Source organism: Perognathus longimembris, chromosome 20, assembly GCF_023159225.1.
Source record: "Perognathus longimembris pacificus isolate PPM17 chromosome 20, ASM2315922v1, whole genome shotgun sequence".
NCBI classification, from domain to species: domain Eukaryota; kingdom Metazoa; phylum Chordata; class Mammalia; order Rodentia; family Heteromyidae; genus Perognathus; species Perognathus longimembris.
In genome coordinates this window covers 18,103,863-18,128,631 of record NC_063180.1, presented here as the reverse complement: position 1 = coordinate 18,128,631, position 24,769 = coordinate 18,103,863, and the positions used below count along the sequence as shown (strand labels likewise).

General features: G+C 54.9%; 3 protein-coding genes and 1 non-coding gene across 4 annotated transcripts; 2 read left to right on the top strand and 2 right to left on the bottom strand.

Annotated features, from left to right (window-relative positions):
* The first annotated feature begins 274 nt into the window (after positions 1–274).
* Trnai-uau lies at positions 275–368 on the top strand. The gene is made up of 2 exons: positions 275–312; positions 333–368. It is a non-coding gene; the product is annotated as a tRNA-Ile (tRNA).
* Positions 369–2,504: 2,136 nt separating this feature from the next.
* On the bottom strand, positions 2,505–5,266 carry Zfp36 (ZFP36 ring finger protein). Its single transcript, XM_048368617.1, has 2 exons — positions 5,115–5,266; positions 2,505–4,292 (listed from the first exon to the last, which is right to left on the bottom strand). Exons 1-2 carry the CDS (start codon positions 5,223–5,225, stop codon positions 3,357–3,359), a joined length of 1,047 nt encoding a protein of 348 aa, XP_048224574.1. The 5' UTR covers positions 5,226–5,266; the 3' UTR covers positions 2,505–3,356.
* An 8,184-nt stretch (positions 5,267–13,450) lies between these two features.
* On the bottom strand, positions 13,451–18,415 carry Med29 (mediator complex subunit 29). The gene is made up of 4 exons (XM_048368618.1): positions 18,178–18,415; positions 16,766–16,824; positions 16,212–16,296; positions 13,451–13,767 (listed from the first exon to the last, which is right to left on the bottom strand). Exons 1-4 carry the CDS (start codon positions 18,382–18,384, stop codon positions 13,525–13,527), a joined length of 594 nt encoding a protein of 197 aa, XP_048224575.1. The 5' UTR covers positions 18,385–18,415; the 3' UTR covers positions 13,451–13,524.
* Positions 18,416–18,655: 240 nt separating this feature from the next.
* Paf1 (PAF1 homolog, Paf1/RNA polymerase II complex component) lies at positions 18,656–23,906 on the top strand. Its single transcript, XM_048368615.1, has 14 exons — positions 18,656–18,942; positions 19,658–19,687; positions 19,933–20,025; positions 20,286–20,407; positions 20,499–20,565; positions 20,666–20,767; positions 20,857–20,962; positions 21,043–21,111; positions 21,195–21,298; positions 21,382–21,498; positions 21,585–21,713; positions 22,961–23,066; positions 23,179–23,269; positions 23,359–23,906. The coding sequence occupies exons 1-14, from the start codon at positions 18,896–18,898 to the stop codon at positions 23,769–23,771; spliced, it is 1,596 nt and encodes a 531-aa protein (XP_048224572.1). The 5' UTR covers positions 18,656–18,895; the 3' UTR covers positions 23,772–23,906.
* Positions 23,907–24,769: the final 863 nt, after the last annotated feature.

Sequence of the window (24,769 nt, the reverse complement as noted above, 5' to 3'; positions counted from 1 at the left end):
CTTGGCTCATGAATATTCATGAGCAGGGGGATGGGCGTGGCCTCCGGCAGGCTTCCGCCCACATTCCAAGCTCGGCCGAGACTTTTCTCCCTTTTACAGCCAAGGGCTGGCGAGGCGTGAGAATCCGGAACCGGTCAAGCTCATTCTCCGATTGGCCAAACGAAGCGATTCTATTTACATATGTATGACAGGGCGGAACTGTCTGGGAGTGGGGGGGGGGTGTCACGTGGCCACGCACAAGTGAAGGACGCCGCGACGCAGGGGTGCGGCCGGAGCTCCAGTGGCGCAATCGGTTAGCGCGCGGTACTTATAAGACAGTGCTAGGCGGAGCCATGCCGAGGTTGTGAGTTCGATCCTCACCTGGAGCATCTCCTTTTTTCCTTTTGCACAGTTTTATTTTGTGTTATCTTGTTCGTGGGGTGTGTGTGTGTGTGTGTATACAGGGTTTTTGTCCGGGAATTGGCCAAAGTCTTCTGAGTATCCAGATTTATTTATAGACATGCGCTACCACAGTCGGCTTTTTTTTTCTTCTTTTAACCTAGTCTTTTTTTTTTTTTTTTTTTAGCTTTCTCATCCGTTTTAACTTATTCACGTTGCAAATCAAAGCACATCACGTGGAGGAATGGACATTTTCATCTGAATTTTCAGTTTTGTATTGTGGAATGGGGCCGTTACTCTGTGGGCCACCAGGGGGCAATACAGCCTCTCTAAATATTCCGGGCATGGAATTGAATGTGCAAATCTCGGTACAAGACAGCAGTGCATGTATGAGTTTTCACTCTTTATCCAGCTCCGTCTTCTCTTACCCCTCTGCGGAGGTAGATTGCTACAAACGTAAGAATTAAACACACTTTATATTTTAGGTGGTAAATGTCACGAATAAAATCTAAGGCAGGATGGGAAGCTGGAGGTGGTGTGGCAGTTCTAGTTACTCAGGGACCATTTGAGCAGAGACTAGTAGGAAGCGCTTGGGGTGGGTTGGTGTTTCAGGCAGCAGAGCTAGTCAGTGCAAAGGCCCTGTGGCAGTGGTGGAAAAGCTAGGCCCACGTGATTAGAGCAGAGCTGAACAGGGGGTGGGGAGGAGATGGGAACTGTGCTGTGAGCTGTGGTAAGGACTTTGGACTTGGATTTTTGTAATCGGATTCTGGTATCCTAAGAGGCTTCCCTGGGTTGGGTTGGGGGGGGGGGACGGACAACAGAGGGCCCGGAAGGAGACTGCTAGCAAAGGAAGAAGAACTAGGAAGGGTCAAGTGGGAAGATCAGGCTTACAGTCTTGGCTGGGCGCTGAAGGCTGGATTGTAGATCTATTTGTGTCTGTGGATCTGTTTCCGAGTTGAATCAGTTCCAGTTGCTGTGGCCCTGGGGTATGGGTTTGAAAGGTATGGGTTTTTTGTTGTTGTTGTTCTTTTTTTGCCAGTCCTGGAAGCTTGAGTGGGCCTGGGCGCTGAGACTCTATGCTTAAGGCTAAGAGTCCTACCATTTGAGCCAGAGTGCCATTTCCAGCCTTTTCTGAGTAGTTCATTGGAGGTAAGAGCCTCCCTACTTTTCTGCCCTAGCTGGCTTTGAACTGCCATCCTTAGCCTCCTGAGAAGCTAAGGTGACAGGTAGCTGTGCCTAACTTTGTTTTTGTTTTGGGGTGCTAGGGAATCCCAGCACAGGCTAAGTAAAGTTCAGCCAGGGCTTGTCTCTGGAAGGAGCCAGGAGATGTGTGGAGAGAAAGGCCCAGCGCTGAGAGGGGGCAGGCGTCCACCCATCTGCAGCCCCAGAACTCAAGAGGCTGGGGCAGGAGGAAGGGCACACGGGGAGACACTGGCTAGAACAAAACAAAATGCCGGGCTCAAGGCCTTTGGGTCTCTGGGTTTCTGTTTCTCTGCCTCCTAAAAACCTTCTCCCAAAAGGGAAGCCGGCCATTTCCTGGAAGAGGAGACCAAAGGTCAGAGTGGGCCGGTGGAATGGGGAGAGGGGAGGGAGGGGAGGAGAGTGCGGTGGGGGGATCTGGGGGTGAGGAGGAGGAAGTGGGGGGGCGGAGGGAGGGCGGGCGCCGGCCCTGACGCGCGGCTTCCGGGCGCACCCCGACTGCGCCCGACAGTGACTCCCGACGCCTTTTGCCTTGTACGGTCGGGCGCCGAGGCCGCGCCGCACCCGGCCCCGCCATTCCCCCCTCGAGGCCGGATCCCCGATCCCGGGAAATGGGGGTGGGGGTCGCAGACCCGGAGACCCCCAGCCCCTGGGTCCCATCAGACTCGGGGACGCGGCCTGAGAGCCCAGAGGGCCCAGGGCTCTGCAACTCCAAACTTGTATTTAAAGCCCCTCTACTAACTTTTCCCCCCCCAACCCCGAAGTTTGTGGTGACGACTGTAGGCCCCACCCCCGCCCCATGTCAGTTTTGGGGTGGCCCCTCCCCTGCCCCGCCCGCCCCCGCGATCCAGCACATTCCGTACCCTCCGCCCCGCTCGCTCGCCTCCCGGCCCGGCCCGGCCCCTTCCCCGCCCGAGCAGCTCAGGAACTGGCTCTCCGGGTTCCATTCCCGGTGATCTCACCTGGCCCCGCCCCCTCAGGTGAATCGCCAGACTACTGACGTCACTTCCTGCCAGGTAAGTGCCACTGGGCGATAGAACTCTCGATAAGGTTTGGAGGTCAGGCCAAAAAAAAAAAAAAAGGCACCCCACCCTTCCGGCTGTAAGTCAAGAAGGCAGCTTCCACTCGGGTTTCTTTTATTTAAAAATTCCAACACACACAGACACACACACAAAAATAGACTTTGAAAGTAACAATATATATATTACTTTATATATTATAACATTGTCACAATGGTATCACCGTTTTCCAATATTAGAAAAAAAGAATACAAGGGAATCGGATGACCCTATATATAAATACTATAAAATCTTATTAGAATAAATAAAAGTCGTCATAAATAAAAAGAAAAAAAGGGGGGCCCCACTAGTATAGGAGGGGGAACTTGGCAATGGCTTTGGCTAGATGCTTGAGGGACATTTTGAGCACCAGGCTTCTCCCCAGGGGACACCTGGGGGAAGAATGGGAAAGGGGTGGGCCATCTTCACAGCACAGACAATTCCAGGAGACCAGAGTTGGGGTGGGAGAGGAGGGCTCAGTGCCTCCTTCAAATCTGCTACATTTTCAGTTACATCCCAGAAAACACTGCCGTCCTTAACACCAGAAACACGGCGCCTGGGCACCAGGGACCTGCCCTAGATGTGGCATCGTTAGGGGTGCTGGTTAATGCATTTTTGGAATGTGGACAGAGGGCCACGGGATTTGCGGCACACACCCGCCCCCTCCCCAACAAGTGTTTTCCTCCTTGATTTCCAGCTCAATGTCTAGACAGGCACTTGTCACTCTGAAACAGAGATGCGGTTGAAGATTGGGAGTCTCCGGGGGGCTGCTGGAGGTTGGGGTGGCCCAAAGACCCCAGCCTCAAAGACAGGAGAGTCGGATCCCCCCAGGCTGCTACCACTGCTGGCATACTCATCTGGGTCAGACCCCAGGGACTGTGCAGAGGGGCTCCGAGCCAGGCCCCCCAGGGGCCCCCAGATGGTGCCAGGAGTGGTCCTTCGGCAAGAGGGGCAGCAGGAAGGGGCGGGGTCCCTTCGAGTTACAGGGGTCCCGGGAGCAGCAAAGAAAGCGGAGGGTGAAGGTGGCAGGTCCCCGGGGGGCGGCGGGGAGCTGGAGGGGGAGAAGGAACAGGAGGACAAGGAAGGGCCCCCCAGGCCCGGTGGGGGCGAGGCCCGGCGGCCCGAGGGCAGGCCGGAGTAGCTGAGGCTTTGGCGCAGAACGTGTGGCTGACCCGGGGCAGCCTGGTCCTCCTCGGGATGGTGGATGAAGTGACATCTGGAGCCGTAAGGGCAACGGCCCTGGAAGTAGAATTTGTGGCACAGTTCTGTCTTGTACTTGGGGTGGCGATTGGCCTGACGCAGCTCACCCAGCCCATGGGCAAACTGGCATTTGGCCCCATAGCGACAGCGCCCACTCTCTGAGAAGGTCCGGCAGAGCTCGGTCTTGTAGCGAGATGAGGTGGTCAGAGTCGCCGTCGGTGAAGTGGGTGAGGGTGACAATTCGGGGCCCGGGCGAGGAGCCAGGGGTGCAAAGCCAGGGGGTGGGGGCACCCAATGACAGCTTCGGCTCTCGACCAGGCTGGTGGACCGGCCAGGCAGGCGAGAACCCACCACCCCAGGCAGGCTGGGATCGGATGCATTTAGGCTCCAGAGCCCAGGGGACTCGGTTCCTCCTTGGTCTGATGAAAGCAGGTCCGGGCTCAGCGACCGGAGGCTCTGTGGGAACAGGGTTCGGTTAGGACACCCGACGAAGAAAAGGCCAAGACGCCGCCCCGCCCCAGCTGCAGGACACTCACAGAAGCCTGCCAGGCCGGTTTGTGGGCTCCCCGGCCGGAGCCCCACCCAATCTCACAAACCCCAAGGGTTCCAGCTCCCCCCCCCCACCCGTGATTCATAACAAGGGTTGAGATCCACAGATGAAACCAATCTGGAAGGATCTAGGAATCCCCGGCTCTCCTGATGGACGAAGGCGGGGGAACGGGGGTCTCTGCCAGGGTCACACTGCTGCTCCCCAACTTTGAACCTCTGGGGCCTCTCCCCCTCCCCCGGGTCCGAGGGAGCACCGGGCAGCCAACAGTTTCACAACCCAACACAAAGTTGACCCCAGAGCCCGGATCCTCTTTGACTTTTTTAGGAAATCTCTGATGGGAGAGATCGGAGGCCCCAAGTCAATTCCCCACCCCTACCTACCCTTGACACTTCCACCCCCCCGTGCAAAAACAAAAAGAACAAAACAAACAAAAAACCCAGACAATCCGCACGTGAGGGGCGAGGGTCCGCTTCCGCCCCCCAGACACCCCTACTTTTAAACCCTAGGTTGGCGCCGGCTTTCCGTCTCCAAGATCCTTCCCCCCTCCGGTCCACACCCCCGGGGACCCGGGGACCCAGTCAGGGCTTGGCGGGTCCAAGCCTGGTCTGGTGGAGGGGGAACCAGGGCATGCCCCTGCCCTTTCCCCCACCCCACGCCCAAGTTGGCAGCCCGAGAGAACCATCCGGAAAGTGTGCGGCTCCCCTGGAGCGCCCGCGACCAACACTGACCTCGTAGATGGCAGAGAGATCCATGGCTGGCGTGGGGAGCCGCGGAGAGAAGCAAGCCGAGGGTCCCAGCGCCGTAGTCAGGCTGTGGGGGGAACGGGGGAACGCCGGCATTTTATAGTGAGCCGAGGGGGCGTGGCCGCCGTGAGGGGGCGTGGCCAGGGCGAGGCCGAGGGGGCGCTTCCCGGACGCAGGCGGGCGGCCTGGCCCCGCAGGCCACTTACCAGTTCCGTCCGCCCGCCCCCGGCTAGCTGACCCTGAACTTGGCACTCGGGGGGGGGGGGGGAGGAGGGCGGGGGGCTGCGAGGGGAGCCCTGGAGGTGGGGAGTGGGTTGTGAGTGTAGGGGGTGGTGGTGTGTAAGGGATGTCTGCCTAGTTTTCAAGGTTGGAGACTGAAGAGTAAAGGGAACTAGGGCAGAGGTGGGGGGAGGGTTCCCGGAGCCAAAGGCCTGGGCAGAGTCCAAGGGGGCGTGGGCTTGTGACAGACCCACAGACCTGGGTGGGGAAATGACATAACTAGAGAGAAAGCCGTAAAAGAGAGAGGGAAAAATGCAAGACACACACACACACTTAAACAGGGAGTGGGCATGACTTAAGGCTGGAGGAGATGGGAAGTGAGTAGAGTCCCAGCACAAATTGGAAGAAGGTTGGGGGGGGGGGGGGTAGAGGGCTGAGGTAGGGCAGGACCATATTAAAAAGTAATAATAATAAATAGGGCCTGGGAATGTGACTTAGCGGTAGAGTGCTTGCCTAACATGCATGAAGCCCTGGGTTCCATTCCTCAGCACCACATACACAGAAATGCCAGAAGTGGCCCTGTGGCTCTAGTGGTAGAGTGTTAGCCTTGAGCAAAAGAACCTCAGGGACAGTGCCCAGTCCCTGAGTTCAAGCTCCAGGACTGGCAATTTTTCTTAAATAATAATAATCATCATCATCATCATCATCATCTGGGGCCTGGAGCCAGAGGCTCAAGCCTGTAATCCTGGCTACTCAGGAGGTTGAGATAGGAAGATCTCAGGTGGAAGTGAGCCTGGACAGGAAAGTCTCAGAGACTCTTTTCTCCATTAAACTACCCCCAAAAGCCAGAAAAGTGGTTAAGTGATAGAGCCCTAGCCTTGAGCAAAAAGAAGTTTAAGGGCAGTGCCCAGACCCTGAGTTCAAGCCCCAGAACAGGCTTTCTCATATACACCACACAAAAAAAGAGGGGAAAAAAGAGAAACAATACTTGCAGAAACCCCAGGGGCCTGGAAGAGGGTAGTTCTCTCAAACTTCTTAAAACCTTTCAACCTGGCTTTCTCTGGAGGTGAGGTCCAGTATACAGAGGGGGGGGGGAGGGGGAAGAGGGAAGGAGGGAGGGAGGGAGAGAGAATATTTGTACTGGAACCTGAACTTGGTATATTTAGTGCTCTACCACTTGAGCCATCACTTCAAGCTTTTTGGTGGTTAATTGGAGATGAGACTTTCTCTCTTCCTTTTTTTTTTTTTTTAATCTCTTTCCTTTCTTTTAGGTCAGTACTGGGGGCCTGAGCTCTGTCCCTGAACCCTTTTTGCTCAAGGCTAGCACTCTAACTTGAGCCACAGCACCACTTCCAGCTCTTTCTGTTTATGTGATAAGTGAGGAATCGAACTCACCACTAAGCCATGTTCCCAGCCAAGAGATAAGGGACTTTCTTGCCAAAACTGGCTTTGGACCACCATCCTGAGACCTCAGCTTCCTGAGTAGCTAGGATTGTAGGCATGAGCCACAGAACCCTGGCTTTAGTAAGGGTCATAAGGGGCTACGTTCTCCAAATTGGACCACTGTATCCCTCCAAGCCTTACACTGTTCAGAAATGGTACTTCTGCCAGTACACTCAATGTGCCCACTTAAGAGATGGGAAACTCAAGGTCAAATTACTTTTATTCCAGCTACTGAAGGGAAGCAGCAGCCTCATCCTGGGGCCTTAAATTAGGAGGCTTCTCCTCTGAAAAAAACTCAATTTGGAATAGTGAAGGCTTTTATTATGGAGGAAGATGGCTGGTTTAAGGTGGAAGAAATAGGCCATCCTCAATGTTAGTTTTTTTTTTGTTTTTTTAAATAACAATGCTGTTACCAAAGTCTAAATTTTCCAGGATCATTTCCCAGATTGCCAAGTTTTTTTGTTTGTTTGCTTTTTGTTTTGGTTTTTCTTTGTAGTTCAGGAACTCAGGGTCCTCTAGCTTCCTCACAGGCTGTAGCTGGGATTTCAAGTATGTACCACCAGGCCAGGCAGTGGAGAATTCATTTGCCTACGGGAGTCTGGATGAACTGGCAAGGTTTGAATGCGAGAGAGAAGGAGGGAGAGAGAGAGAGAGAGGGAGAAGGAGGAAGGAGGGAGAGAAAGGGGGGGGGGGGGGAAGAGAGATCGTCACAGAACAGAGATTAGGCCGCAGGAGGTCAGCCTTTTGCAGTGTTTGCTGGAGGGCTTGTATTGAGGCAAGAAGATTCAGGCCAGGCTCCGGGCTGATTTGCTTAGACCTTAGGGAGCAGTGGGGGAAACCCGGGAGGCAGGCTGCTGAGGGGTGCAGGGGCCTTCCAGGGGTTGGTCCCGTGAGCTGGGCGGGCCACAGGCCGTCTTGGCACGGTTGCGGCCTCCAGTGACTCACGGACAGAGCGAGGGGGAGGGGGCCTTCCTGGAAGCCATGACGGGGGAGGCTGGGCCCGGACACCCCGGTTCCTCTCTGGTAACCAGGGCTCCTGTCGGCTGTAAACACAGCCTTGGGGACACGGGGGGGGGGGGGGAGGAGGGGAGGGACCTTGCCTTTTGCCCAGCCTCCACATGGCCCCAGAGCCTCTGGGAGGACCAAACCAACGGTGGGAGGAGCCCTGGAGTCTCTGGGGGATCATTCTGGTTCTGGTCCCAATCCCGGCTGAGCCGTACCAGATTTGATTCCCTGGAGACGGGAGAAATTCCCACCCCTGACTCAGGGTGTGGGGGGCCCTCCCCTCTGCTGAGTCACGGGGACCAGAGCCGGGAGGGTGGGGATGGGGCCTCCCTCCAAGGTTGTTCCACATCACCTTTGCCACCGCCCCCCCCCAAGACTGTGGGATTCAGAAAGCCAAGCTCCAGTTCCTACCGTACAGGCCAACTCCAGGCCTCCTCCCTCAGACCCCGGGGTCCAGGTCTCAGCCCTCTTCCCTCAGACTTGAGGGTCAGGTTCCCCCAACCCTCCTCTCACAGAACACCCCCCCCCCCCAGCCTCCTCCCTCAGACCCAGGGGTACAGGCCCCAACCTCCTCAGACCCAGGAGTCCAGGCCCCAGCCTCTTCCCTCAGACAAGGGGTCAGGTCCCCCAGGCCAGGAGGAAGCTGGGGCGGCCCTTCCCCCCCAGACGGCAGACGGCGGGGAAGCCCGCGGGCCCAGGCGGGTCGGGCGGCCGGGAAACCCCTCTGGAATGACGGTGGGGAAGGGGCCGGCGGGCCGGGCCGGGCGGGGCCGCAGGGCCTGCGCGGTGGGGGCTGGAGGAGAGAAAGGGGCGGAAACCAGAGAGGCTAAAAATACAGCAAGCACTTCCGGCCGCGGGGGGGGGGGCGGGGGGAGAAAGGAGAGCAGAGTTTCCAGAAAAACAAGCGGGGACGGGAAACGCGGGGGTGTGGGAGCCCGTGCGCCCTGGGGGTGGTGGAGCTTAGGGTGGGGACCCGTGGCCCGGCCTGGGATTGCCTGGGTTGGTGGGGAGGCATGCATGACCGGGGGGGGGGGGGGGGGGGAAGCCCCCCACTCTGTGGTGGCTGGGTGTGCAGTCGGGAGGGGACGGCCTGCGCCATGCCCTGGATCCCACAGGGCCTGTGAACAGGCAAGGGAAGGCCCAGGCCTGTGCCACCTGCGTTCTGCCTGTGCCGCTCCAGTGTACTAGTGACAGCAGCCGCCCTCGAGTGGGCATGCGTGGATGGGGCACCCCCTGCTCACCTGTATGGGGGGGGTGGGGGGGGTGGACAACAGTCTTTGAATCCTGGCTAAAAGACTGGCTGCCCACACACTACCTTCACGCTAGACATGGCAGCTGCAATGTGTACAGATTGTGTCTACAGATCCTCACCTGTGTGTGTGTAAGCCAGCCTGGTAGGCTGGGTGTCTGGATGTGGTTCCAGTCACACGACTGAACTCTGGTGTCTGACGTCAGCAGTCACCGTGCCACGCCATGACTAGGGAAAGATAATGGCTGCTGGTTGCACTCACCCAGCCCCCCCAGGGCGCCCCCCCCCTCACCCAGCTTGCTCGCGTGTCTGGGGGCACAGAAGTGTACACAACACCGGCACCTGAGACTTTGCGGCTCAGGGCTTATCTGTGTCCCCAGCCAATCAGGCCTCGGCTGCCACTGGGCTGAGGGCAGGGCTGAGTCAGCTCCATGCAGGGCAAAGTCTGCTGATGGGGTGAAGAGATAGCCGGTTAAGTGGTGGTGAGAGGGCTGTTTGTGGATTGGCAGTGCTGGATGGTTTTCTTAAAGGGCTTGGGGAGACTGTTCCTGGGATCTGATCTGCCAGGGGGTAGGGTGTGATTGTGGGATCCCTGGTTGGTGTTTGGCTGACACATGCAATGGTTGTGCATACACATCCCTCCAGGTGTGTGGTTGTGCATTAGTAGGCTGTGGAATCTCTAGCAGAAAGTCAAGTCCTGGCCAGGGGCTGGTGGCTCACACCTGCAAGGGTAATGACTCAGGAGGCTGAGATCTGAGGATCGTGGTCCACGACTTATCTCCAATGAACCACCAGAAAACCAGAACTGGAGCTGTGGCTCCCAAGTGGTAGAACCCTAGCCTTGAGTAAAAGAGCTCAAGGGACAGCACCCAGGCCCTGAGTTCAAGCCCCACACTACCAAAAAAATTAAAAAGGCAAGTCATGACCAAGGCCCCCCTATGACGACAGACTGGCCTTCCTCTCCTGCTCCTTCCTCACAGCCCAAATCCCAGATTTTGTCTCAACAACCCCACAGCACATTCCTACCTCAGGGCCTTTGCACTGCAGGTCCCACTTTCTGGAATGTTGTTTTTTTACCCTGGATGTTCATATGACTCGCTTTACTTCAGGTCTGTTCTATGATCTTCTCAAGTCTTCCTTCAACCGTTAGGGTCTATTTTTAAAAAATGTCAGCGAGGCACTGGTGGCTCACACCTGTAATCCCTAACTACTGTAGACCTGGAGATGTAGGTGACTATGGGGCGGGGGAAGAGTTTTAAGAGACCTCTCCTCTCCATCTCCATAGAGAAAATCTGGCTGTCATCCCAGTTACTTTATGAGGCTGAAATCAGGAAAAGCACAGTTCCAAGTCAGCTTAGGCAAAAGAAGTTGAAGATAATGAATGTGAATAGAAAAAAGCTGTGCATGGTAGTATATGCCTATTACCTCAGCTAAGGATGGAAGACAGCCTGTAGGAGGACGACGATAGCCCAGACTAGCTTAAACAAGATACAAGACTATCTTAAAGGGGCTGGGGATATGGCCTAGTGGCAAGAGTGCTTGCCTCATATACATGAGGCCCTGGGTTCAATTCCCCAGCACCACATATACAGAAAACGGCCAGAAGTGGCACTGTGGCTCAAGTGGCAGAGTGCTAGCCTTGAGCAAAAAGAAGCCAGGGACAGTGCTCAGTCCTTGAGTCCAAGCCCCAGTACTGGCCTCCTCCCCCCACCCCCCAAAAAAAAGACTATCTTAAAAACAACCAGAGGGGCTGGGAATGTGGCTTAGTGGTAGAGTGCTTGCCTAGCACACATGGAGCCCTGGGTTCGATTCCTCAGCACCACATAAACAGAAAAGGCCGGAAGTGGTGCTGTGAGTGCTAGCTTTGAGCAAAAACAGCTCAGGGACAGTGCTCAGGCCCTGAGTTCAAGCCCCAGGACTGGCAAGAACAACAACAACAAAAAAACCCAGAACAACCCAGCACTGGTAGCTCATGCCTATAATCCTAGCCACTCAGGCACCTAAGATCTAAGGATTATAACATTTAAAGCCAGCCTCAGCAGGCAAACCACTCTTACTTCCAATTAACCAGGAAAAAGCTAAAAGTGGAGGTGTGGTTCAAATAGTAGAGTGTTATAGCCAATCAAAATCTCAAGGCCCTCAGTTCAAGCCCTAACCTAATATAAACTTTTTTTTTTTTTTAATTTTTGTCCTGGGGCTGTCACCTGAGCTCTTCAGCTCAAGGCTAGTGCTCTACCACTTGAACCACAGCGCCACTTCTGGCTTTCTAGAGGTTGACTGTAGATAAGAGTTTCACTGACTTTCCTGCCCAGGTTGGCTTTGAACCATGATCCTCAGATCTCAGCCTCCTTCGTATAGGATTATAGGCATGAGCCACCAGCACCCGGTAAAGTCATTTTTTTGAGATAGTCTCCCAAGGTGCAGCCCAGGCCGGCTTGGAACCATCCTCTCAGGTGCTGGGATTATAGGCAGATGTTTCACGCCCAGGCATGAGTTTCTACTGAATCTCCTGAGCTACCTTTAATCTTAAATAATTTCTTGTACCATCTTGACTTTTTCCCTCCACTTTTCTGCTGCTTCTGCAAGTATCTCATCTACCTAACAGGGAATCCGGTCAGAATATGAGCTCCAAGCCAGGTGCTGGGGGCTCACGCCCGTCATGATAGCTACTCAGGAGGCTGAGGTTGGGCCTGGACTGTCATTGCTGGCACCTGCGTCATGGCATACCCGTCTTCTTCTAAATGTGCCCACATCCCTGCCAGTACATTCTTTGTGTGCCAGGCCAGTTGCTGGTAGGCTCTGCTGGGGGCAGAGCTCATGCAGTGTTTTTGTTTGGCCAATCCTGGGGCTTGAACTCAGGATCTATGCGCTGTCCTTTAACCTCTCTGTGTTCCAGGATAGCACTCTACCACTTGAGCCACAGCACTTCTGGCTTTTTGAGTTTATTGGAGGTAAGAGTCTCACGGACTTTCCTGCCTGGGCTGGCTTTTAACTGTGATCCTCAGAGCTCATCCTGAGTGAGTAGCTAGGATGACAGGCCTGAGCCAGCCTCATGCGACTTTTTTTGTGTGTGTGTGAATAAGAGCGGTCAGAAATACCACTTTGTAAGTGGGGATTGTGTGGCCAAGAGAGATGCTCAGGGGACTAGGAGTGGTCTGTGTCACCTGGGCTGGACTGCAGTCCCATCCTACCACACACTCATCTAGGTGATGCTGTAAAGATGTCATTTGAGATAGGGCCTCTCTAATAGCCCAGGTTGGCTTTGAACTTGCCCTCTTCTCATGATGATGGCCCACAATGAACTGCCTTTTCTAGGTGGGCCAAGTGGGGGCTGATTTCACTAGACAGAAAGTGAACTAAGGCTTCTTTCTAAGGAAGCAGGCGCCAGCCCCCATCCCACACCGTGGGCCTCAAGCTCATGACGTCTGGGGTTCATTTGCAGACATGGGGTACAGGGCAGGAGGCTGCTGGGTGGTGACACGGGGACCAGGGCATGGAAGGTGCTGGGCAGGACAGTTGCCCAACCAGGCTGAGTCACCAGGGCCTCCTCACACAGCCTGACAGCTGGGCCTGGGCGGGAGGCCCTGTGTAGTACTTGCCCAGGCCCGAAGGCCATGGCTGAGCTCCTTGAAGCTGGCAGTGAAGTAGGGGTGCTGGTGGGGCCCTGCTTCCCGGAGCTGGGTTCTTCCCCAGGACAGAGGATGATTCACCCTGCCAGCGCCTTTTCACTTCTCCTTTGGGGCTAAAAATATAGAGACCCAGGCGTCCATCTGGGCCGGGCCTCCCCACACATTACACAATGTGCCTCACTGGAGTTCTGCTGACGCGGGGGTACGGGCGGGGGCCCCCAGCCCCTCCCGTATCAGCAGTGCAGAGATCAGGGCCTAGAACCCTCACTTCTCCTTTTCTGGGCCAACCACCCCAGGCAAGGCAGCTTAGTTACATGGGAGGGGTGCTGGGGGTGTGTGTTGTCTGGGCTTGGTTGTGTTCCCTGGGAGGCTCTTTTCCCAGTCCGAGGGAAGGAGTTGGGGGGCAGGGAGATACAAGATTGTGAGGGTAGACACAAATATGGGGTAGAGACAGAGTCAGAAAGACAGAAGGATGTTGAGAGATGGAGGAACAGCTAGAGAAAAGAGCAACCAAGCTCAGACAGACAGACTCACACAAGGACTGATAAGGGCTGAGCCAGGGCGTTGTTCCTCAGTCAATTGGGGTGGGGGAAGGATGTGCCCCAGGAACACAAGTCATCAAGTTGCCAGTTCAAAGTCCAGTCTAGGCCTGGCAGGGAGGCAGGAGGCCCAGGCAGAGGCAGGGTTCTGCCCCTGGTCAGCATGTGGCTTCTGCTGCCCCCTGCTGGCCAGTGCTAGGTAGGAAAAATAAACCAGACACCACAGCTTTGGCTTAAGCTTCTCTTCATTTTCCTGCCCTCTTAGAGACCCACCCACCCAACCCAAGCAGCCTTACTGCTCACCCCAGACTTCAGATAGGGCCCCCAGGCCCAGGAGGGGGTGCAGGTGTTTTGCCCGTGACCTTGTTGGCACAGTCCAGTAGGGCAGTGTGGATGTCCTTGGCACAGGCGATCTGAGCTTTGATGACGGCCAGGTACTGTGGGTAAGGCAGGCTGTCCGGCTGCACAGCATCGGGCTTGGTGGCTGTGGGCACCAGCGTCGGAGAGTGCTTGGCACTGTCACAGCTCTGCGAAAGGCACTCATGGGCCAGGCGCTGTGGGCAGGCAAGCAAGGGCCCAGCATCAGCCTCGCTCCAGGCACTTGCAGTGGTCAGCCCCCAGCCCCAGGGCCAGCTGAGGCTCCCTGGCGTCTGTGATGGGGCGGAATAACTGCAGTGCTCATCAGCAGCTGGGTGACCTGGGGGCAACCTCAGTTTCCTCTTCTGGAAACAGGGCAACATGGCATGGGTCTTCTTGCATATGGTTTTCAGTGATGCATGGAGAACATTAGGGATCTGGTTCCTGCCCTAACTCAAAGCTTGGTGGGGGCTGGGGATATGGCCTAGTGGCAAGAGTGCTTGCCTCGTATACATGAGGCCCCGGGTTCAATTCCCCAGCACCACATATACAGAAAATGGCCAGAAGTGGCGCTGTGGCTCAAGTGGCAGAGCGCTTTTAGACTTGAGCAAAAAGAAGCCAGGGACAGTGCTCAGGCCCTGAGTCCAAGCCCCAGGACTGGCCAAAAAAAAAAAAGCTTGGTGGCATCGGCCATGAATGCCCTTATGTCTCTTGTCCCAGGTTCTCTTCTTTCTCTGGCTGCTACTTCTTAAGTACTTTTTTTTTTTTTTTTTTTTTTTGCTGGTCCTGGGGCTTGAACTCAGGGCCTGGGCTCTGTTCCTGAGCCTCTCTGTGCTCTACCATTTGAGCCACAGTATCACTTCTGGCCTTTTCTGTTTATGTGGTGCTGAGGAATCGAATCCAGGGCTCATGCATGCTATGCAAGCACTCTACCACTAAGTCACATTCCCAGCTCCCCTTCACTTTTTTTCTTTTTTTTGTGGTCATGGGGCTTGAACTCAGGGGCTGGGCACTGTCCCTGAGCTTGTTTTGCTCAAGGCTAGCGCTCTACCACCTTGAGCCACAGCTCTACTTCTGGTTGTCTGGTGGTTAACTGGAGATAAGAGTCTCATGGACTTTCCTGCCTGGGTGGGCTTTGAACTGTGATCCTCAGATCTCAGCCTCCCGAGTAGCTATGATTATAGGGCCTCCGGTGCCCAGCTTCCCAGGTTCTGCCTTCTCTCTCCTCATTCTCTCAGAGGTGGGGTGGGGCAGGAGGTGCTGTTACACCCCAGGATCATAGTCCCCAACCTCCTATTTGTTTGCAGGCTCCTACCTTGAGAGCCCTAGGGCCCAATCCTGCAAATTTCCTCTCCCCCCAACCAGCCCTTCAGTTCAGTACTGGCTTAAGGAAGCCCCTGAATTCCCATCTGTCCTTCCCCTTCCCAAAGGCCCTGCCCTGGCTGTTTCTTGGGAATCCCACCTCCTTTCTCAGTCTTTCTTGCACACATACCACCATTTGCCAGTGAGCAGAGGCTTAAAAAGAAAATGGGTTCATGGGGCTGGCAATGTGGCTTAGTGATAGAGTGCTTGCCTAGCATGCATGAACACAAACAGAAAAAGCTGGAGGTGGTGCTGTGGCTCAAGTGGTAGAGTGCTAGCCTTGAGCAAAAAAGCAGCCAGGGATAGTGCTCAGGGATAGTGTTCAAGCCCCATGACTGATAATAAATGAATGAATAAATAAATAAAAAACAATGGGTCCATGATGTCTTTTGTCAAAATCCTCCAGGGCTCCCCAGGACATTCAGGGTTATAGTCAAACTTCCTACTACAGCCCAGCCAGGTTGAATCTCCTGCCATTCATGCCTGATAGGAGTTTAAAGCCCTGGCCCCCACCCCACCCACCCATTGCTGTTCTGCCCCTAGCAGCTAAGGAAATCAGGGTACAAACTTCCCAGTGTGATGCTGCTGAGATTTTCTTCAAAGTGCATTCTCCAAGGGAGGAAGCCAAGGCTCACAGGTCCACCTGTCTGATTTGTAGCTCTTACTCCTCCTCTGTCCTGTGTTCCAGTCTTTCCATCCGTAGTCTTTTCTGAACCATTCTTTCTGTACTGGCAGCCCAGGGTTCTGCAACGTCCCCAAAGCCACCCTCATTCTAGTCCCAACCCCTGCCTCTATCTTCCCTTCACCTCCCCTTCACTCCTCCTCCTTCTTTTTAGTGTGTGCCAGCACTGGGGCTTGAACTCAGAGATTGAGTGCTCTCCCTTGGCTTTTCCCTTCAAGGTTGATGCTCTACCACTTGAGCTCCACTTCTAGCTTTGTGCTGGCTTACTAAAGTGTCCCACAGACTTGCGCAGCTGCCTAGGCTGGCTTCAAACTGCGATTCTCAGATCTCAGCCTCCTGAGCAGCTAATGTCACAGGTGTGAGCCACCAGCCCCTAGCTTGTGCTTCTCCTTCATAGTACTCACTACACTGAGCTGTTCTTATTTGGGCTTATATTTGTGACTCCACTTAACGCCAAGCTTTAAAAGCAAGAGTAGGGCACTACTATGTCCTCAGCCTCAGGTGTGGCTCAGAGATGACCAGTGAGGGAGTTGACTGAACACCAAGGGAAGGGAACAGGGTGGCACAGTAGTCACCAGTGTCCAGAAGGTGGCTTACCAAGCAGAGTTCCAGCTGGTCACACAGTGCATAGAACTCTTCCAGAGATTTGTCAAAGCGCTGTATGGGTCCATCACTGCTCTTTCTGTAAACAGGGAGAAAAGGGTAACAGAGAGATGTCCAATCTCTGGGACACCAGTATCCACCAATCTCAAGTGTCAGTATATCATGCCTAGGCCATCCAGGTAGAGCTTGCCAACAGGAGGGGTAGGGCATGGGGGGAGGAGTTTCTAACAGTAGGGTGAGTTAGGATAACCTAATACTTTTCTCTCAAAACTTGTCATTTATAGGCCCCTGTGTCTCTGTGCCAATTGTAACATTCCACTCAGAACCCTGGGGCCTCATTCTGGAATTACTGCCATGCTTCCCCCCCAACCCCCCTGAACCACCCAGCCCATCAGTCCTGTGGCTTAAGGAAGCCTCTGTGTTCCCATCTGCCCTTCCCATTCCTCATGGCTCTGCCCTGGCTGTCGCCCTGGGCTCCCACCCCTGGTTGTAAGCCCTGATTTCACAGTGAGGCATACCACCAAATGGTGGATGGGGTCTGCACTTACTGTCCATTGTCAATGTTGGTGTTCTGAATCAAGTTCTGGGCTGCAACCTTCATCAAGGTCTGTTTAAAAAAAATAAATAAAGGGCTGGGGATATGGCCTAGTGGCAAGAGTGCTTGCCTCGTATACATGAGGCCCTGGGTTCGATTCCCCAGCACCACATATACAGAAAATGGCCAGAAGTGGCGCTGTGGCTCAAGGGGCAGAGTGCTAGCCTTGAGCAAAAAGAAGCCAGGGACAGTGCTCAGGCCCTGAGTCCAAGCCCCAGGACTGGCCAAAAAAACAAAACAAAATAAATAAAAAAAGGGCTGGGCCTGGGACTATGGCCTAGTGGTAGACTACTTGCCACGTATACACAAAGCCCTAGGTTCGATTCCTCAGCGCTACATATATAGGAAAGGCCAGAAGTAGCACTGTGGCTCAAGTTGGTAGAGTGCTAGCCTTGAGCAAAAAGAAGCCAGGGACAGCACCCAGGCCCTGAGTTCAAGCCCCAGGACTGGCAAAAAAAAAAGACAGGGCTGGGAATGTGGCTTAGAGGTACAGTGCTTGCCAAGCATGCATGAAGTCCTGGGTTTGATTCCTCAGGACCACATACACAGAGAAACCGGGAAGTGGGGCTGTAGTTCAAGTGGAAGAATGCTAGCCCTGAGCAAAAGCAGCTCAGGGACAGGGCCCAGGCCTTGAGTTCAAGCCCCAGGACTGGGAAAAAATCAAAATAAAACAAAAACAATGATGAGGATGGAGAAACAAATCTTACAAAGAACTATGTTCCTTCCTGAGACCCACTTAACCTCAGGCCTTCTCTTCACCTGGTACCTCTTCTCCTGACAGTTGTAGAATAATGCCAGGGTTCCCACTGCCCTGACAATCCCCAACAGTATTTTCCCAGAGGCCTGCCCTCACCTTGGCTTCTCACCAATGACCTCTGGACATGTTCCTCATCCACCAATCATGGGCAGAGCAGAATCTCTGTACAATCTGAGGGCAGGACCAGAGCCCAGTTTCTCCCTTAAAATATCTTTCCCTTCAAAATTGCAGTCAATCCTTCCCAGCCTCTACATCTGCATCAATCTCACTAAAATGAGTAAATTGCCCAACGCTGGTGGCTCACTTTCTGCAATGTTAGCTCCTCTGGCGGCTGAGATATAAGGATTACAGTTCAAAGTCAGCCAATTAACCAGCAAAGAGCCAGAAGTGGGAGTGTGGCTCAAGTGCTAGAGAGCTATCCTTGCGGGAAGATGATTAGGGACAACCCTTAGGCTCTGAGTTCAAGTCCGCGGACTGACCCAAACAAGTCTTACCCTCTTCCCTGCCCATGATTTCTCCCTAAACAGCTCCTCAGCACGCCTCCTTGGACTCAGACAAGCTGAACATCGCTGGCTCCCAGCAGCTCCCAATCAATCAATCAATCAAACCTGTAGACTCTCCTTCAGCTGCGGGATGAGCATCTTATACCGCTGCACAGGATCGAAGTCCTGCTGCTGTTGCTGCAGGAGCCCGCTCTGGGCTGGTCCCACCAGTTGCGTTGGCGGCTGCTGGGGCCCCGGGCCACCAGCAGAACCCGGGCCTGCCACACCAGCCCCTGATGCAGCCGCGGAAGCTTGCTGCTGGGGAGCAGCCATGTTTGCCGGAGCGGCTCCCGGAAGAACGTCACGAGAGAGCGAGTCTCCCGCGTTGACTCAAGTCTCGTTCCATAATTATCCCCTCCTTCCAGGCAATTTAGCCAATCACAGGAGAGGCGTTGCTCCGCCTTCATTAATCTCCAATCGGCTGCCAAGACTGGGAAATATGTTCACCAATCACAAGAGGTTTTTCCTTTGGTAGCGCCTCCCTTTATCCAACAGCTAGCCAATTAGCGGGCGGGTCTGATCCGGACTCTATTTTCCGAAGGACTCGCGGCTGAGATCCGTCCCGGCCCTCAGAATCTCGGCGGCGGTTGGCGACGCTGGAGCTGGGTGTCCGTCGGTCCGAGGCGCCGCCAGCGGGGTTACCGGAACGCAAGCTCTTCTGCATACCTCTTCTTAGCCTTCCCGTGGAGAGCGCCGTCCACGAGAGCCCCGCCTCAGGCCCGGCGGCCACCTTAGCCGGCACGCCCCTCGGCGTCCGCCCTCGGCGCAACCAGGCCGCGTCGCCATGGCGCCCACCATCCAGACGCAGGCCCAGCGGGAGGACGGCCACAGGTGGGCGCCCGGCCACCCGACTTTACAGTTTACATCTGGGCTTCTGCCAGGCCTGGTGGTGATGGTGGTGGGGAGAGGTAACATGGCTATGACGCCACTGCAGGTTTGCCCGTGACGTCACGGAGCCCCCTTCGTCGGGGACTTACGGTGTGGCCCGTCAGTGCCTCCCATACCTCTCCGCTATTGGAGTTGGGAGACTCCCCCGGAGGGGATTGCTTACTTCGATTCCGCCAGTAGGAGTATATTCCAGAAAACGACTCTCGATACTGTGGGGGTTTCAATAAAGCACTGGGGCGACATCCTACCCCCACCCCGCTAAAAGGGGACCGATCGCGTGGCTTCCCTCGTTCAAGCCCTCGGAATTGGGACAATTAGCCCTGCTCATTAAAGCACCTACAGCGCCCTCCCCAAAGGCACTAGGCCTTTTGGAAGTTTGGTACTCACTTTATGATTATTTTGCCGGTCCTGAGGCTTGAACTCTGGGCCTAGGCGCTGCCCCTGAGCCTCTCTGTGCTCGACTAGCGTGCTACCACTTGAGCCACAACACCACTTCCAGCTTTTTGGTTAGTTTATTGGAGATGAAGTGTTTCCATGGACTTTACTGCCCGGGCTGGCTTCAAACCCGTGATCCTCAAATTTCAGCCTCTTGAGTAGCTAGGAGTATAGGCCTGAGTCTCCGGCACCCACCTCTAACCATCTTTTTCTTCCCCACCAGGCCCAATTCCCATCGGACTTTGCCTGAGAGGTGAGTCCCCAAGGCACTACCCAGGAGTGGTGGCGGCGGGGTATGAGGGTGGCAGCAGTGGTGGGGTGCAGAAGCCTTTTTTTCCCCCCTTTTATCTTTGAGAGACATGAGTCTTCCTGTATAGCCCAAGCTGGCTTCAAACTGGGGATGCTCCCTTAACTTCCCCAGTGCTGGGATTACAGGCATGCACTACACTTGACAGAGGGAGGATGGCAGGGTCTAGTTTTGAGCCACTGTTTTCCTAGGTCTGGAGTGGTCTGCCGAGTCAAGTACTGCAATAGCCTTCCTGACATCCCCTTTGACCCCAAGTTCATCACCTACCCCTTCGACCAGAACAGGTGAGAGTAAGGTTAAGGATGGGGAAACTACTAAAGAGGTGCTTTAAAAGTAAGACCTGCTTGTCTTGTGCTTTCTCCTTGGGTTAGTAATGAATGGAGCAAGCAGCCTCCAAGTCGCTTCCCAAACCGGGGAGCCAGCCTTAAGACTCCAACACTGGGAAGGAACATTTCATCCCATAGAAGCTTAGTTTTTGGGAAGCAGGGGTATGAAGGGTGGGATTGAAATCTGGAAACCCCAAGGACCGTGTTTGCCTACCCAGGTTTGTCCAATACAAGGCAACTTCCTTGGAGAAACAGCACAAACATGACCTCCTGACTGAGCCAGACCTGGGGGTCACCATCGACCTTATCAACCCCGATACCTACCGCATCGACCCCAATGGTGTGTGGGGAGACAGGGAGGGGGTCTGCTTTAGGCCAGCAGAGGACAGTCCTGGGCCTCCCTCATGGTCTTCCTGTCCCTTGCTGTCTAGTGCTCCTGGATCCAGCAGATGAGAAGCTTCTGGAAGAAGAGATCCAGGCTCCTACCAGTTCGAAGAGGTGAAGGGAGAATCAGTGGGCATTGGGTGTGGCTGGGATGGGCTCTGCAGTGAGGGGGCATCCTTGCAATGGGGTCCTGAGGCGCCTGCATTCCCATCAGATCCCAGCAGCACGCCAAGGTGGTGCCATGGATGCGGAAGACAGAATACATCTCCACTGAGTTCAACCGCTATGGCATCTCCAATGAGAAGCCCGAGGTCAAGTAAGCTGCAGACAAGGAGGGGAGGAAGGGAGAGGAGGGGTGAGCATAGTCCAGAGGCTTCCTAAAGCCTACTTTCTCTTCACTCCTAGGATTGGGGTTTCTGTGAAGCAGCAGTTCACAGAGGAAGAAATATATAAAGACAGGGATAGCCAGATCACTGCCATTGAGAAGACTTTTGAGGATGCCCAGAAATCGGTAACTGAGGGACCAGGATGGGGAGGTAGATGGAGATATGGAGGGAGCTTTTCCTCAATGCTTTTTTTTGCTCCTAGCAGATCTCCCAGCATTACAGCAAGCCCCGGGTGACACCAGTAGAGGTCATGCCTGTCTTCCCAGACTTTAAGGTCAGTCAGGCCCAGGGCAGGAGGCAGAAGGATGGCCTTTGCCTGCCAGTTCCAGACTAACCCCAGTGCCTTCACCCTGCCAGATGTGGATCAACCCCTGCGCTCAGGTCATCTTTGACTCTGACCCGGCCCCCAAAGACACAAGTGGTGCTGCTGCATTGGAGATGATGTCTCAGGCCATGATCAGGTCATTGGTCCTGTCACCCCCCTGGACCCACACCTCCTTCCCCCTCCACCCCCACCCCCTTGACCACTGTCCTCCTCCACCAGGGGCATGATGGATGAGGAAGGGAACCAGTTTGTGGCCTATTTCCTGCCTGTGGAAGAGACACTGAAGAAGCGAAAGCGGGACCAGGAGGAGGAGATGGACTATGCTCCAGATGACGTGTGGGTGGGACTGTGTGGTGAGAACTGAGAAGTATCCTGTTCTCCTCCTTGGGGACCCCTGGGAGCTGACTGCCCTTTATCCACAGGTATGACTACAAGATAGCTCGTGAGTACAACTGGAACGTGAAAAACAAGGCTAGCAAGGGCTACGAGGAAAACTACTTCTTCATCTTCCGGGAGGGCGATGGGGTGTACTACAACGAACTGGAGACCAGGTACTCTGCCTGCTCTCCCCTCAGCCTGCCTCAGGCTTCTCAGGACTCAGGGCTGGTAGGTGACCAGGGCAGGGCAGGACAGGACCACCTTGGGCATGTCTGCACCAGCATTTGCTATGTGTTTTTTTTGTGTGTGTGCTAGTCCTGGGGCTTAAACTCAGGGCCTGGGTGCTATCCCTTAGCTTTATTTGCTCTACCTCTTAAGCCACAGCTCCACTACTGGGTTTTTGGTTGTTCACTGGAGATGTGTCTCTCAAATTTTTCTGCCCATACTGGATTTGAACTGTGATCCTCCAATCTCAGCCCTCAGCCTCTTTGAGTAGCTAGGATGACAGGTGGGAGCCACTAGTGTTTGGCTGCCAAGTCTGTGGGAGGCGTGCATTCATGCTCATGGACTGGGCCTAGAAAATCTTCAGGTAATGTGGGAATCTTTATATTTTTGTGCAGGGCACATACCTGCTTTCCCTAATATAAGACCTGATGTGAAAAGCAAACATAGCTAAAGTAGAAGGCAATATATAAAATTAGATGTGTGTTTAAGGTGAAACATTAGATACTCAACCTTAAAAATGTGACCCACATTCCTCTGAAGGCTGAAAGAAGTTATCTGCTGTATTGGGGCCCTTGGTGTAAAAGTTGGCATGTGTGACAAGCTTCTTTATAGAGATTAAAAGCCGGGCACCGGTACTCACACTTGTCATCCTAGCTACTCAGGAAGCTGAGGTCTGAGAACCAAAGCCCGCTTGGGCAGTAAAGTCTCTGAGACCCCTATCTCCAGTGAACCAGCAGAAAACCGGAAGTAGAACTATGGCTCAAGTGGTAGAGTGCTAGCCTTGAGCACAAAAGCCCAGGGACAGTTCAAGTCCCAAGCCTGGAAGAAAAAAAAAGAGATCGCAGATTCTGTTCCCACGAACAAGTGGGTTCTGGGGGGGCCACACCCACATGGTACCAACCTCCCAGCTTCAGTCCCTGGCCAGTTGCTCTGTTGAGGGCAGAAAGGTCCACTGGGACCATAAATTCCTGTTATTCAAAAGGCAGATACCCACATGTGACAGCTCTTGGTCTTTATGTGGTAGCCTCCAAGCCCACATATATGAATGAACGTGGATCACTTAAGTGTGTTTTCTATAGAGGCAGTTCTGTATCCTGTCCAGGGTGAGCACTGCTGAGCTCTCACATAGAACCCCCCTCTCTGGCAGTGTCTAAGTTCAACCTCTCACCCTCTCCATGCAACTTGCCCACTGCAGGGTCCGCCTCAGTAAACGCCGCGCCAAGGCTGGCGTCCAGTCAGGTACAAATGCTCTGCTTGTGGTCAAACACCGGGATATGAATGAGAAGGAATTAGAAGCTCAGGTGAGACCATCACTGCTCCCAGGGCCCACCCAGCGAGGGCAGCTGTGGGGAGAGGAGAGGGGCAGTGGCCTGACCTGCATGCCATTCCTCTGTCCCATTATGCTTCTTTCAGGAGGCACGGAAGGCTCAGCTGGAAAACCACGAGCCAGAGGAGGAAGAGGAGGAGGAGATGGAGGCTGAGGAGAAAGAAGCTGGGGGCTCAGGTAGAGGTGGGGCTCAATAGAGGGGTCTAAGCCTTGGGAAGTGAGGGAGGGTGGAACACTGGGTCTCACCTCTCTGTGCTCCCTTACAGATGAGGAACAGGAGAAGGGCAGCAGCAGCGAGAAGGAGGGCAGCGAGGATGAGCGCTCTGGCAGCGAGAGTGACCGCGAGGAGGGCGACAGGGACGAGGCAAGCGATAAGAGTGGCAGTGGCGAGGAGGAGAGCAGTGAGGATGAAGCCCGGGCTGCCCGGGACAAAGAGGAGATCTTCGGCAGTGACGCAGATTCCGAGGATGATGCTGACTCCGACGAGGAGGACAGGCCTGCCCGTGGTGGCAGCGACAATGACTCAGACAGTGGCAGTGATGGCGGTGGCCAGAGGAGCCGCAGCCCGAGCCGCAGCCGCAGCGCCAGCCCCTTCCCCAGTGGCAGTGAGCACTCAGCCCAGGATGGCAGCGAAGCCCCGGCTTCCGATTCCAGTGAGGCGGAGAGTGACAGTGACTGAGTCCTGGGGCTGTGGAGGGGCTGGGGCTGACCCTTCTTGGGGGCAGGGAGGCACTTTTTTAGTGGTCTTGGGGAACCAACCCTTCACCCTGCTGAGCCCCACCCCATTTGTTAATAAAGGCCACGTCTTCACTTGCCAAGGCCTCTGGTGTCACCCCCTCCCCCCACACTGAAGCGCTCAAGCACCCCAGCTTGAGTCATGGAAGCAAGGCCACCGGGGTCCCCATGAAATGGCACATAACAAAGATCAGAATCCTTTTGTTTCTTTTTTTTTTTTTTCCAAAATAAGCCCAGACCATTAAACAATTGAAACTCCAACAAATAAGTCTTCTCCAACAGCGAGAAAAACTGTAGTTACTCAAAGCTGATTCTGCCAGTGGGGCTGGGGACAGTGGGGGGTGGGGGTGTGTGAGACCATGGAGGGCCTGGGGAACAGGAGGGAGGGGGTCCTGCTCATCAGAGTGGGGCCGCCTGCGTCCTGCACTCTGTTGTCAGGCGTGGGGGGGGGCAGCTCTCACCTCCCTCCATGGGGGAGGGGGTCCCTCACCAACTCCCAGTGCCAGGCAGTGAAGTCACCCTAAGGGGGGACTGGCTTGGGAAGGTGAGGGTCCCAGGGGAGGGACACCTAGCTGACTCCAAACCGGAGGCCTACCGCCCCCATCCCTGGCTAGAGGGAGGGGCTGGAGAAACCAGGTGAGGGGAATGGGTGAAGGCACAGCAACCTGGAGGGCCCGGGGCGGGGACTTGCATAGGTTGATGAGTGTGCAAGAGGTACATAAATACACCTGACACCCCGCCCAGCCCGGCACTGGGAGAGGAGGTGGGAACCAGAGGAGGGTCCCCAGGGCCACCCTATCCCCCTGGCTTCTTCCCCCCTCCCTAGGCTCAGTGGACAAGCGGTCCACAGAACAGGAGGGCCGGGGCAGGGAGGGCTGGGGATGGGCTGATAGTGCAGGGAGGGTGGTGGGGTTTTTTTTGTTAGTTCTTTTTTTTTTTTTT

What these genes read in the sequence shown, in the direction of transcription:
- Zfp36 (XM_048368617.1), bottom strand. Translation starts at nt 5,225, where the DNA reads ATGCCGGCGTTCCCCCGTTCCCCCCACAGCCTGACTACGGCGCTGGGA. An exon ending in ATCTCTCTGCCATCTACGAG is followed by an intron (nt 4,293 to 5,114) that starts GTCAGTGTTGGT and finishes CTGTTCCCACAG; the next exon opens with AGCCTCCGGTCGCTGAGCCC.
- Med29 (XM_048368618.1), bottom strand. Translation starts at nt 18,384, where the DNA reads ATGGCTGCTCCCCAGCAGCAAGCTTCCGCGGCTGCATCAGGGGCTGGT. An exon ending in AGCTGAAGGAGAGTCTACAG is followed by an intron (nt 16,825 to 18,177) that starts GTTTGATTGATT and finishes TTTTTTAAACAG; the next exon opens with ACCTTGATGAAGGTTGCAGC. An exon ending in ACCAACATTGACAATGGACA is followed by an intron (nt 16,297 to 16,765) that starts GTAAGTGCAGAC and finishes CCCTGTTTACAG; the next exon opens with AAAGAGCAGTGATGGACCCA.
- Paf1 (XM_048368615.1), top strand. Translation starts at nt 18,896, where the DNA reads ATGGCGCCCACCATCCAGACGCAGGCCCAGCGGGAGGACGGCCACAG. An exon ending in GCTCCTACCAGTTCGAAGAG is followed by an intron (nt 20,566 to 20,665) that starts GTGAAGGGAGAA and finishes CATTCCCATCAG; the next exon opens with ATCCCAGCAGCACGCCAAGG. An exon ending in CTGTCTTCCCAGACTTTAAG is followed by an intron (nt 21,112 to 21,194) that starts GTCAGTCAGGCC and finishes TCACCCTGCCAG; the next exon opens with ATGTGGATCAACCCCTGCGC.